At 38.6% G+C, this 13725-nt stretch overlaps 1 protein-coding gene across 1 annotated transcript; it reads left to right on the forward strand.

Moving 5' to 3' along the window:
• Positions 1 to 2401: 2401 nt before the first annotated feature.
• On the forward strand, positions 2402 to 9481 carry LOC126428365 (uncharacterized). Its single transcript, XM_050090295.1, has 4 exons — positions 2402 to 2570; positions 2803 to 2957; positions 6436 to 6576; positions 9349 to 9481. The coding sequence occupies exons 1-4, from the start codon at positions 2402 to 2404 to the stop codon at positions 9358 to 9360; spliced, it is 477 nt and encodes a 158-aa protein (XP_049946252.1). The 3' UTR covers positions 9361 to 9481.
• The last annotated feature ends 4244 nt before the right edge of the window (positions 9482 to 13725 follow it).

Below are 13725 nucleotides of genomic sequence, written 5' to 3' on the forward strand. Positions count from 1 at the left end.
GTAAACAGGAGGAGGAACAAGACGAAGCTGGAGGAGGAGTTTGCAGAGAATGAAGATAATCCATCCTATGGACCTGGAATGCACTAAAAAGTTAATCCAATCTTTGTCGCTCGATTCCCAAAACTTTTATTTTCTCATACTAATTACATGTTTTCTAAGGATCTTCCAAACATATTTGTTTCAAACTTTCAGTAAATGTTACACAGTACCTTCTGCATAATTTAACACAGCCTTTTTCCAAAAAACTGTATATTTTTTAATATATAAATAAAAAATTGCAAAAAATGTGAATTTTCATTACAATTGAAAAAAATCATCTTTAGTAACTGAACAAAAAATTTGTAAAATCCCTGTGTTAAGTTGTAGCCCATATTCCAATAAATAATCTGTAAAAAGTTCAACTTCCTACCTCAAATACTTTGTGAGGAAAGATGTAATTTATAAGCGTTATTTTAACATTGCAAGTATAGGGCGTTGCGGAGCCCCTTAAATATAATATGAATTTGAGGTAGTTTCTTTAATCTCATATGATCGACAATGTGTTTGCGCCCTCAGCGTAGCACTTGCTTTACAGCCTAATAGTCGTTGCTACAGTGAAATTTTCAGCATTCAAAGCAAATCAATCAGCTCATCTAACAGCATTCGTTGATTAAACCAGAATAAATTCTAATTCTTTCTTACTGAAAGTAAGTGTTGGAAAGTGAATCCAGCGCATAACCAGTACCATGCATCTGCCCAATAATTGCGTTTCTGCTTTCACGATTTCTTACTCATACATTTTAAATGCGATTTTGCATGCCTTCATATGAATTTGGATTGAAAAGGGTGTGTGTTTTTAGCATTTTTACTGTAGTTGTTGTTCGACCACATGGCCAGTGGCATACATAGAATAGATACCCTCTTGCAATGCTAAAACTGAAGTTAACTGCTTTCAATCAAAACAGACAGTGGCGTGTAAATTATTGTAAAATCTACAAAAAAATTTTGTAACATTTTTCGCAGAACCTTTTCTTTGGTTGAGGTTTTCTACCTTCAACAGTGGCTTACATTAAATTTCTAGTAGTGTTTTTCATGCAGCATTACACCAGCTGTGAGCTAACAAATTGTGTTAAATTAAAGTAACAAAATTAATATGGCAAAGAATGCTCATGGCCACCAAAAGACATTGAGTTAACACTCTCATATAACGTAATTGTGTATGTGCTTTGATAGCTCCAACATTTAATTAAGAGTCATTTTGCCTGCTGATAGCGACAGTATAGTAATTTGAGCTGTACAGTGTCTTGCAGATGTGGTACAATGATTGTGGTCAAACCCCTAAACTGTGGTATTGTGTAATTCATGCATGATGATACGTGAGTTAAGGAATGAATGAGTATTATCTCGCTAAAGACGGTGTGGCCCCACTTATGTATTGTGTGTGTTATGAGACCATGATGAAATTATTCGTGTAGGGTTTTCCTTTTGTAATTGTTCTACCCATGAGAGGTTTAATGCTCATTCAAACAATTTTTGTAACTGAAGAGAAATTCTAATGTGTCGTGTTCTAAAATATTTTCACCAGAGTAGAAAATAAATGTATTAAGAAATATTTCCCCAGACACATGATAAATGAAATGGATAGGATGTATCTTATTCAGTTCAATTAAACCTGGCAAGCCTTTTCAGTTCGATCTTCTAAATTTAATGAAAGACAGAAATAATCTGCAATTTGAATTTAGACAGGCTACCAGCTGCTAGAGTGACAGCTTTGAGATCAACCACCACATAACGTGTTATCTTAGAGAAACTCTCACCAGTTTATGTTGGGGACATTTCTAAAACAATTAATTTGTTTACTAAGTTAATCAAATAAGGGTCACAATATAGACACCATTTCTTATGGGCCTGATATATTAGCAGCCAGGATGCAAAGTCGAGTATAATTCCCTAAGTTAATGCGAGTAGATGGTCACAGGTTCAATAGTAACAATATAAACTAAAATTGTATAAAGAACCAGTAGTAGTGGGACTAAGAGTGTGAGGCCACTGCATTGTTGCCAAATTTACTCAAGATGGCAGCGATGACGTCATTCAAGATGGCGGCATGTAGACTTTGCAACAGCACATGACGTGATCCAAGATGGCGGCTTTTGGCGGGAAAATGGAGGATGCTATGTTCACCGGACTTGGATACGATGTGACATTATGACGCATACATGCTAAAGCGAAAACGATAGAAACCGTATATCGACTCTTCGACTTTTGTGAACTTTCGAGAGGTTGTGACAGTAGCGCTGTGCTCTGCGCTATTCATTTAAATGTGTTTTGCGTTCCAATCGTGTATTGTACTGTGTTTGTGTCCTGTGCGTTGTTTTTCGTTTGCTCATCTCTAATTACGTGTTCAGCATTCGAGAGACTCATGAGAGAAAAGTTGAAAGAGTTCAGCATCGATGACGACGGGCAATTGCGTGGTTATTGTGAATCTCAAGCAGAAATTAATGTACTTCTGACCCAGCTGAAGTGCGTCGGTTATTCGTACTCGGTGAGAATAAGCACTCAACAGCCAAAATCTTCAGATGCGTCAAGGAGTAAGTGAATAAGCGTCTCATTTTATTTTAGTTTTGATGAACTGTGTTACAATTTAGAAATATGGTTAAAATAGTTTGTTCTCATATCGTACCATGTGGTCATGAAAACATGCAAATTGAGTACTTAATGTTTTCTTGTTTAAGAAGATAATCTAATTAGTTACCCATAATGAAATAAATATTCATAGTTTTGTCGAATTTTCAAACCACTTATTTATTTCCGATTTCGCAGGTTGTCCAAAATTTTACTTCAGACTTAAGAGTGGGAGCGTGGATATCCGATTTTTCAGATATCCTTTCTCAGTGGAAGATGGAAGTCACAGGGAATGTATTCTTGGCCCGAAGTACTACAAAGAAAAGAAAGGGGTTCCTGTTCCAGATCACCTGGTTTGTAACATCATGCTATGTTTCATCAGCCTAGTAGTAGACCCCGTTAACCGATAGCTTATACGAGGGTTGTTTTTTAAGTAAGGCCGTTCGCGCGTATAGTCCCGTAGTTCGCACGGACACCGCAACAAGCCACCGCGCCACTTGTCGGCATCCTTCCCGTTCACACTGATGCAAGTTGCAGCTCTGTAGCTGACGTGTACGCATCGCTGTGCTACTATAATGTTTACGATTATTGAATCGCCCACCGTGTGTGAGATACGGCCAGTGATACGTTTTTTGACTGCGAGAAGCCTATCAGCTGCAAAATTCATCGTCAGTTAACAGAAGTTTATGGCTTGAATGCAATGAGTGAAGGTGAAGTGCGTCAATGGGTTAGAGAGTTTAAAAATGGCCGTCAAAACGTCCATGACGAAGAACGCTCAGGCCGGCCCTCTGTGATCACTGATAATTTGGTGGCTGCAGTCGAAACAAAGATTTGTGAGGACAGAATATCCACAATTTCCACTCTTTCTTTGGAATTTCCACAAGTTTCAAGATCGATTTTGCACAAAATTGTGTCTGAAAACCTAAACTTTAAGAAACTGTGTTCTCGGTGGGTACCCAGACTCCTCACAGAGGACCAGAAAGGGAAGAGATTTGCCACTTCATTGGACTTTTTGATTCGTTACGAGGAAGAAGGGGATGACATGTTGATTCAAATTGTCACTGGAGATGAAACATGGGTATCCCATATCACTCCCGAAAGCAAGCGACAATCTATGGAATGGCGACACACAACCTCACCTGTCAAGGTCAAAGCCAAACGGACGCTGTCAAAGCGCAAGATTATGGCATCTGTGTTCTGGGACCGGCGCGGTGTTTTGATAGTGGACTTTATGCCACGAAGAATGACTATCAACTCAGATGCCTACTGTGCAACTCTAAAGAAGCTCCGCAGAGCAATTCAAAACAAAAGGCGCGGCATGCTGACAAAAGGAGTTTTGCTCCTGCACGATAACACTAGGCCTCGCGCCTCTCAAAAAACTCGGGATTTGATTGATTCTCTTGGTTGGGAATTTTAGGCCATGCACCATACAGCCCCGACCTTGCTCCTAGCGATTTTCACCTTTTCCGGTACCTGAAACACCATCTTGGCGGGCAGCGCTTCAATGAAGAGGATGAAGTGAAAGCGGCCGTGAACTCTTGGCTGTCTGAGCAGGCGGCCGAATTCTTTGAAGAGGGAATTAAAAACTTAGTTGAACAGTATGACAAGTGCTTAAATAAACAAGGCAACTATGTAGAAAAATAGGTAAAAGTGTGTAGAATCAGAAAATAAAAGTTTTTTACAAAAGTATTTGTATCTTTTTTAAAAAAATAAAAACGGCCCTTACTTAAAAAACAACCCTTGTAGTACAAACTAAGAAAAGTATGCATACCAGAAGCATTTATTATCTTGCATTATTAGGTTGCAAGAATTAAGATTGCAATTATGCTGGAAGCTGATTTTTGTGGGTAGTCCTATTATTAAATATTGTCTGTTATAAAATAATCTTTTTTTTATATAATGTATGAAATCAAAAGTGTACTACAAAACAAACAAATATTCTTACGATGTCACCACAATACAGTGATTTTTTGACTTGGTCTTATCACTGTCAATATACTGTGCTTAATTAAATGTACAGTATTTCAAAACAGGTGAATTAACAATATTAAACACTGGTAATTAACAACAAATACTTTTGTAATTTGCATATAAATTGAAATAGTAGGCTACTCAGCTGTGTAATTACTTCATTAATATAGGTAATTTTGAAGAATTCATGTGTGGGGCTACATATCAATAATTCAGCCAATGTCGCAGATTGTTTTTTTAATTTTTAAGGAGAGGGAACAAAAATTTTTCATGGGAGAAGTTAGGATGTGATCTTTTAAAAATTGAAAACACTGATGATAAAGTGTGACCTTGGCAAGAGTATCAATATGTAGCCCAGTGCATGGATTCTTCAAAATTACTGTAATATATAGGTCTTGTTTTAGCTAACATCTGTTACAAAAATTTATTACCGTTTTCTTTATTTGACACTATGCCGACTCACATTATGGCATTGTTTTTTCCTGTTAAGTTGTAGCTGGTTAAATCTAGTCTCAAGTTAAGTTTTAGGCCTGCTGGCTAAATATAAGGAATCATATGTTCTGTCTAGACACCCCTTTAGTAAATATGGCCCTGGCTTCTTTAAGCCTGTGGATTTCCTCCACAGTGGAAAAGTAGTTGTGTGTTTATTTAGTCTGTCTTTGCCTAATTTTGCATTATGTTGAATATGTTACTGAAATACTCTTATGAATCTGATAATTTGAGGTCCAAGCTAATGTACTTTTGTGGTTGATGTGGGTAGAGCTTCACTTTGAGATGTTCTCTTAGTCCACAGCAGATGCTGGCCTGTGTGGTTAACTAAGTGAGGTCAACCAAAAGTTGGGATTAGACCCAAGTGCATTGATTAATGGTGTAACTGTCAATGTCATGGTGGTGCAGAGCTTATGAGCTGGATTATGTTTGTAGCTGGCATGTTACAGTATTTGATGGTGCACACTTGTTGGATGTTTGTTTCAGAGTTGTTTACATATTTTATTAGTCATTTGATGGTGTAGTTGAGTGTGTCATAGCCGTGTAGCATTTGTATGTGTGGTTTAATAAATGGCCATAATGTGGAAGTGCAACTTACTTTTTGATCCACCCTCGCATATATTAAAATTGGTGATTATGCAGGATTTTAAGAATTTCTTGGGTTTTCTTGTTAGTGTTTGGTAATGTTGGATTGCGGGTGGTAGGTACTGCAGGTATTGCTTTAGCATAATTGATTCTGTTAACTTTTTGATATTAGTTATGTGATTGAGTTTTGGTTTGTTGTACTGTGGAGTTCATTTTAGATAGGATAAGCAAAGGTTTTGACAACTGACATAACAATGTCAGTGTTGCTGTTTGGCACTGTGGACTTCATTTTAGATGCAATAAAAGTATAGTAAAATTTGTAATATCTGGTTTTGGAGTTGGATTTGGGTTCATGGTAACTGTATTGTGGAAGCAATGCATTGCAAGCTAACTATCTGACCACGTATCCTGCATGAATATTCTATGCTAAACCTGTTTTAATACCTTCCGTGATTAGCAGCAGTCTGTTTGAGTAGGCTTTTTTGTACCTTTGAGTTGCTGTTTTTATTGGTTTCATCACGGAGGCAAGTGTAGATTCATCCTTAGTTGTTATGCTGGAGTCAATTACATATTTGCCAATTAACTTAAAATTCTTTCTGTGTAGTTTTATTCACACAGTTTGTAGCCAAGTCCTAGACCAGTCATTTCTAACTGTGTAGATGGTTTTTTCGTTTGTTTACACTGGAACATTTAGTTTTGAAAGCACAGTAAGGAGGAAAAAACATTTAAACCACATTGACCAGAATCAATAAAATGTTTTTAATTCATTTTTGTTTTTACTTCAAGGCTGACCATATGAACCCCAGGAAGAGACTGTTAGACACAAAAAAAAGTGGTTGCCCAGCTACATTCTCTGTTAAATGTATCCGGGTATACCCTGGATATTCAATTGAGTCAGAGGGGGCTCATCCTAATATTAAGAAAAAGGTGAGTTTAAACTTTAACATACTTGAATATATTTTTTAATCAGTGGTTGTCTACATTCAGTTTGAGACCATTAGTATTTATCTGCTATAATTAAGTCTATTGTGTTACAGGTTTTGGAAAGCCTGAGAGAGGCTTTGGTGTCCCCAAATCAGTCCACAAGCTTTCTTATTAGATTTCATGTGGTTGCTTCACCAGTAGACACACACACACACACACACACACACACACACACACACACACACACACACACACACACACACACACACACACACAGAGTACAGAAAGTGTCAAAGTTACTGCAGAAATACACCCTATGCTAGCAAATGAAATAGGAAATGTTAAAGAAGGAACAAGATCGGTACCGGTAATCAAATTACATCTTGACAATTTTCAGTTCAACCACCATGCCAGATCGTGGCAATGTAATGTTTTATCCCCCACATAAAACGATTTATAATCATATGTATAATGCTATATTGAAAATGAAAAAGACAACAATTGATCAGGATGCTCTGCAGATGAAAGTTAGTGAGTGGAAGAAAGAGTTGTCAGGTGGCAATATCTATTTTAGACCTTGTACAGAGGTAGATGGAGAGGTACAGCAACTATTTTGCTACCAGACTGCGTGGCAAGTGGAATTATTAAGAAAGTATGGAACAGTATGCTTGCTTGATGCAACATACAAAACCACCAAGTATGACATTCCACTGTTTTTCATAACAGTGAAAGCAAATGTTTGCTATTTAGTTGTAGGTTTTTTTTATGTTCAGGTAGAAGACACACAATCCATTTGTGAAGCATTAAATATTTTCAAGGAGTGGAACGTGGACATGAGTCCTGCATACTGGGTAACTGATTTATCAGAATCTGAGAAATGCTATTCAGGCAATATTTTCCTGCTCTAAAGTGTATCTATGTTCATTTCACAGGGAACAAGCTTGGAACAGGTGGTTACGTAAACATGTGAAAGAACAAGAAGACAGAGACAATAGTTAATCAGTGGAGAAGAGTTGCAGCATCGTCGTCCTCGCAACAGTACAAAGATAATTTAGAAAGAATGAAAAATCATGTTTTTGAAGGGAAGGAGTCCGCATTAAAATATTTTGAGAAACAATGGGTTCCGGCGCATCGTAGATGGGTGAAAGCTTTTGAGCACAAAGGCATGTTTGCCAATATAAACACAACAAATGGTGCTGAAGCAATGAATAGGTTGGTGAAATATTCACACTTTCATCAAAGTATAGATAAAACATTAACAGGTGTTATTACAGTTTTAGTCCATAGTTACCTCTCTAGCCTCATTGAAAAGTATTGTAAATTAAATTCTGCCATTAAGTCATACAATAGGATGATCCCTGTATTCCTGCATAGGAAGACGCCCGACTTCACAGGGCATGTAATGAAGCAATATGAGTCAGTGGAAGTTGACTTTAGTGCAGAATCGGTAACAATGGTAACTACGGGATTGTTTCATGTAAAATGTGCAGGAAACAAAGGCTCTCATTACACGGTCAACTTCGAAAAACCTGATTGCTCTTGTCCAGATTTTCAAAAGTTCAAGTATCCTTGCACTTCTGTGCCATTTTCCATTTCACAAATTGAATTTCGGTTATAGGACTAGTCCATTGATTTGCTTGGATGAAACACATGGGTTTGGCTCGCAAAGCAGTTGCAGTACAGAAACCAGCACTGAAACAAATGACTTGCAGGATACCAGCCGAAGTCATGGAACAAATGAACAGCACATTCCTGAAACATTAGATGGTAATTCAGCAGTGCATCAACGGGCAAGAGAAGTGTGTATGAATTTAATAAATCTGACATACAATTGCAGTAATGAAACAGCTAATAAAATGATTGAATACCTCACAACCTTGCAACATGACAGAGTCATCAAACCCTACAGACAATGGCCTTCCATTAGCAGTAGCATCAACTTCAAAGTGACAGAAATATGCTTGTGCACTCTGAAAAGCCAACAGAATGTGAGGCACCGAATGGTCGCCCATCCAAGTGCTGTCCACACCCAGTGGTGCTTAACTTCAGTGATATGAGGGGAACCGGTGTATCCACTCGGCCAAGGCTGTTGGCTTTGCTTTATACATAATAAATCTTTTGGCATTATGTATAATGTGGATTTGGCATGAGCCTTATGTTAAAAGATTAAACTGTAGAGGGTACATTTTTTTTTCCTAGTATTCAGATTTTACTGGTGATGTTCATTTTTTACAACTTTCATTGCTAGCAGTAGGTGTAAGTATTCGAAGTGCATTCCACTTACTGTAATCTGTGCAGAGCTGTTCAATAGGTACAAAGAACCACTAACTGGAGTGCAAAGTGTCTGAATGTTCTGTGATGCTGCTACTTCAGAACACACCAATATGGAGCTATGTGATAACGTGAGTAAATTCAATTACACACACACTTGCAAAAGAATTGCAAGCAAATTGCACATAGATACTGACGCTGCATATTGACTAGGTGTAACAAAGTAAATGCAGCTTTAAAAATATTTACTTCAATTTTGTGTATAAGTAGTTACTGTTGATGTTATTTGCAAATACTTCCAGCCTATTGTTATCTGGCAGCTAGAGTGAGTAAAATTGTGGCTTTAAAGATTGCCTATATCTTAACATGTTAGCTGTAGCTGACGTTTAAAAGTATTCACACACATCTCTACCTCAGTGCTTCCATTTTTGCTGTTGTATTGTTTGTATGCTGCTTAAGTAACTGTTTTTAACTAATCTAATTGAAATCTCTATTGTGTTACAGGTATGGAGTTAATGAAGAATCCACAGGGCTTTAATCAATAGAGAAAGTGCTAAAGCAACTGGAAACATAAATGTTATCATTATCAACAGAAATGAAACTTTTTTTAACTTATTGAGAAGCAGACCAGATCATATACCCCTCTTGTTCTTTCAGGAATGTGCTGCTTCTTTTGTGATTTCTGCTGGTATCCTGGAAGCCATGTGTTGGAGTGCTAGATTTTGTACTGTAACTGCTTTATGTGCCAATTTGTGAAATCCCCATTCTGAGAAATGGAAAATGGCACAGAAGTTCTTGCATAGATAGTTGAACTTTCAATAATCTGGACAAGATCAGGTTTTTCAAAGTTTACCATACAATAAGACTTCAGTTCCTGCACATTTTACATGAAACAATCCCGTAGTTACCATCATTACTGATACTGCACTAAAATCAACAGAATTTAATTTAAAATACTTTTTGATAAGACCTGGGAGGTAACTATGGACTGAAACTGTAATAGAACTTGTTAATGTTGAATTTGTACTTTGCTGAAGGTGTGAATATTTCACCAACCTGTTCATTTCTTCAGCACCATTTGTTGTGCTTATACTGGCAAACATGTCTGTGTACTTAAAAGCTTTTACCCATCTATAATGCCCTGGATCCCATTGTTTTTCAACGTAATGTAATACAGACTCCTTCCCTTCAAAAACACTATGAATTCTCGTTTTTCCTAAATTAACTGCCCTCCACAGTTTAACAATTATGTCTTTCTTGTTCTTTTGCATGTTTTCATAACCACATCCTTCAAGCCAGCAAAGTTTTAAATTGATTATTGTACGAGATTTATGGTATATTATTGTAAATTTTAAAATTGTTTATGTTTTTGTTTTCTTTGACCTTAATTCATTTAATAAAATAAGTTAATGTTGCCAGATACTGACATCTATTTCAAAATAAATTACCCAAATTACTCTCAAAAATTTTTAATTTTTATGAGTGGGGGTGAAGAAGGGGTGGCAAATTTAAGCTCGCCCCCCTTCATAAAACTCTTAGATCCAACCCTGGGGGGCCCCACTGAAAGGCACTTAAACTTCATCTTCCAGACAGGTTCGTTTGCCAACATGGCTCGTAGCAGCGACTTGGAATATGCAGTTGCAGTGCTTTTTAATGTGTCCACGCAGTCTGGAAAAGATGAAATCTGCTGCAAATACAGCAATGCAAATTGTAAGGTAGCAGTATTTTGCACCTTACTGTAATACAGGGTGATTCAAAAAGAATACCACAACTTTAGGAATTTAAAACTCTGCAACGACAAAAGGCAGAGCTAAGCACTATCTGTCGGCGAATTAATGGAGCTATAAAGTTTCATTTAGTTGTACATTTGTTCGCTTGAGGCACTGTTGACTAGGTGTCAGCGTCAGTTGATACTAAGATGGCGACCGCTCAACAGAAAGCTTTTTGTGTTATTGAGTACGGCAGAAGTGAATCGACAACAGTTGTTCAGCGTGCATTTCGAACGAAGTATGGTGTTAAACCTCCTGATAGGTGGTGTATTAAACGTTGGTATAAACAGTTTACAGAGAATGGGTGTTTGTGCAAAGGGAAAAGTTCTGGACGGCCGAGAACGAGTGATGAAAATGTAGCACGCATCCAGCAAGCATTTGTTCGCAGCCCAGGAATTGGCTGTTCCCTCAGCTCGAACAAGAAGCACAACAATTCATATTTCAGCAGGATGGAGCGCCACCACATTGGCACTTATCTGTCCGTAACTACCTGAACATCAACTACCCGAGGCGATGGATCGGCCGCCAGGCAGCCCGTGACAGAGCACTTCATCACTGGCCTCCAAGAAGCCCTGATCTTACCCCCTGCAATTTTTTCTTATGGGGGTATGTTAAGGATATGGTGTTTCGGCCACCTCTCCCAGCCACCATTGATGATTTGAAACGAGAAATAACAGCAGCTATCCAAACTGTTACGCCTGATATGCTACAGAGAGTGTGGAACGAGTTGGAGTATCGGGTTGATATTGCTCGAGTGTCTAGAGGGGCCCATATTGAACATCTCTGAACTTGTTTTTGAGTGAAAAAAAAAAACCTTTTAAATACTCTTTGCAATGATGTATAACAGAAGGTTATATTACGTTCCTTTCATTAAATACACATTTTTAAAGTTGTGGTTTTCTTTTTGAATCACCCTGTATAATAATTGTTGCAAAGACAAGTTAGACACCTGTTATGTTATATATCAGGCAATCAGTCTATTGAAATTAATATAGGGAGTATCAGATGGCATAAGAAACGGATTAACTTTAAGAAATTCGAATGTTGCATGAAGTCGGGTTCAGGTGATATTTTCACAGAGTTTGGCTGGAGCGGACAAGTGGCACTGCTCAAAGGCAGGGCAGAGGGGTGCGGAAGTTTACAACCGACCATTACGAGTCAACATGCGAAAGCATCCCACTGGGGGAGACGCGCAGCCGGAGCAGGTAGGCACCAATTGTGTGGACAACAGAGGCAGGCCTTCAAGTAACGGCGCCTCGTTGGCGCTGGGCGTTACGCCGACGCCACTATGTCGAGGCGAACTGGCACCTAAGGGAGCCTTCCCTTGAGTCTTAACGTTTTCTGGGGCTTTCTAAGAAACGCGGTTAAGCTAGAGCAATGACCTTTTCCCACACAAGGGCGAACAGAGACACACGAATGGCGGGTTCAATTTTGAACGGAGCTTCAGTTTGTTCCAGAACATTCTAGGCGCAGTAAGGTGCGGAATGTTTTGATTGGCTGGAAGAAGCCAGGAAATAATAGTGGGAGCGAACTGTGCTGGTCTAGAGTCACGGGATTGGCCAGCTCGAAAAATAGTGTGGGGGTGCTGATTTTTGCAGCTGTTTGGATCTGTTATCAGGGAGAAGTGTCTTAGCTCCTGTAGCGAGCAGACGTCATGCTTTCAGCTCTGCTGTAGGAGAGTAAATTCTTTTCAGCGTGCTGTGCAGGCCTTTGCATAAGTCTGCCAGCTGCAACTGAAACTAGTATTCAGTTAGGGGAACTGTCTTTTACTGTTAGAGACAGGCTGGTTCCACCAATTACGGTTGGGAATACTGTCTCACAGAAAGCAGACAGGAGCAGAGCAATTTCCTTGTGGCAAACTTTATTAAAGACGTTACTGGATTCTGCCTTTGGGCTGGTGAGTCCTGTCTGAGCAAGTGTGAAAGCAGAATTAGCTTTTGAATGGGAGTTTACGAACAGGGAGCCTGTTCGCGAAAATGAATTCATTTTTGTTACAACTGAGGCTCCTGGACAACGCAAACGCCATCGGCAGCTTGCTGACCTGTCCACGACACTGCATTTGGTAACGTGATGATCAGCTTCGGCATTTAATCTGATATTACGCACGCCTGTGATTACCAGAGCCCAGTTTTCCAGCCACGCCCTTATTGGGAATTTGGTAACTAAAGTAGGTTTGTGAGACCTATTTTATTCCGTCTGACAAGGGGAGAGAGTAGAAAATAACACGTACAGATGCATTATCCGACCTTAAGAGTTAGTTTTGGAATTTAAGGGCAATTGCCATTACTAGCTTGATTTTATCACTTATAAATGTATGTCATTGTTCAGTTTGATGTTAGGAAGATTACTGTTCAATAAATGTGTTCAATACTATCCTTGTTTGTTTAGTAGTGATCAGTTCCCTGATCACTATTTAGTTATTAAATATTAATCAAAATTAGTAGAGCATCTGTTTTAATTAACAGGTTGGGTCTCATAACAGGCCTTCAGCCAGAGCCAACAACCCGATCCATTAGGGAAAGTGAACAAATAAAAGCATTCTTGTTAAAACCCCTGACATTTGGCGGACCCGCCTAGGATCCCTCATCATTTATTGAAATAAACCCCTTCCAAAATGATTAACTAAACGCAAATTGTTTGAAAGAGGGACAAAAAGGAAATGTCAGGAATGGTTTGATGTGAGAGTACCACAATATGCAGTATGGTGTGCACAACAATACTGTAGCCCGTGCCTCGCGTGTGTCATTTACAACAGCTGTGACTGAACTTGCATTACCACGCAAAATACAAGAAAAATTAAACAGTGTGGTGCATCCACATTCTGTGCAAAGCACTGGAAGCGTACCACAGTGACAAATCCCGGCACAGATTCTGGATATGCCCACTCCGTAGTAGAGGTGAAAAGGAGTGTCACCCTCAGACAGGATTGAGGGGAAAAGAACATACAGAAGTTCTGTATATATTTTCGAATGACACTGCAGAGGTAAAAATATGTTACACTTGATATTCGTGATTGAATTGTTAAGCTGTAGATGACAATGCAAGAGACAACAATATTTCTAAACATTAAAGGGCAAGTCTGTATAACTAAAGAGGCAAGACAAATTGTACT

This window comes from Schistocerca serialis, chromosome 12, assembly GCF_023864345.2.
Source record: "Schistocerca serialis cubense isolate TAMUIC-IGC-003099 chromosome 12, iqSchSeri2.2, whole genome shotgun sequence".
Lineage (NCBI taxonomy): Eukaryota > Metazoa > Arthropoda > Insecta > Orthoptera > Acrididae > Schistocerca > Schistocerca serialis.

Coding starts and splice junctions, on each gene's coding strand:
- LOC126428365 (XM_050090295.1), top strand. CDS start 2,402: ATGAGAGAAAAGTTGAAAGAGTTCAGCATCGATGACGACGGGCAATTG. Junction 2,571..2,802: donor ATCTTCAGATGCGTCAAGGA/GTAAGTGAATAA, acceptor CCGATTTCGCAG/GTTGTCCAAAATTTTACTTC. Junction 2,958..6,435: donor TTCCTGTTCCAGATCACCTG/GTTTGTAACATC, acceptor TTTTACTTCAAG/GCTGACCATATGAACCCCAG.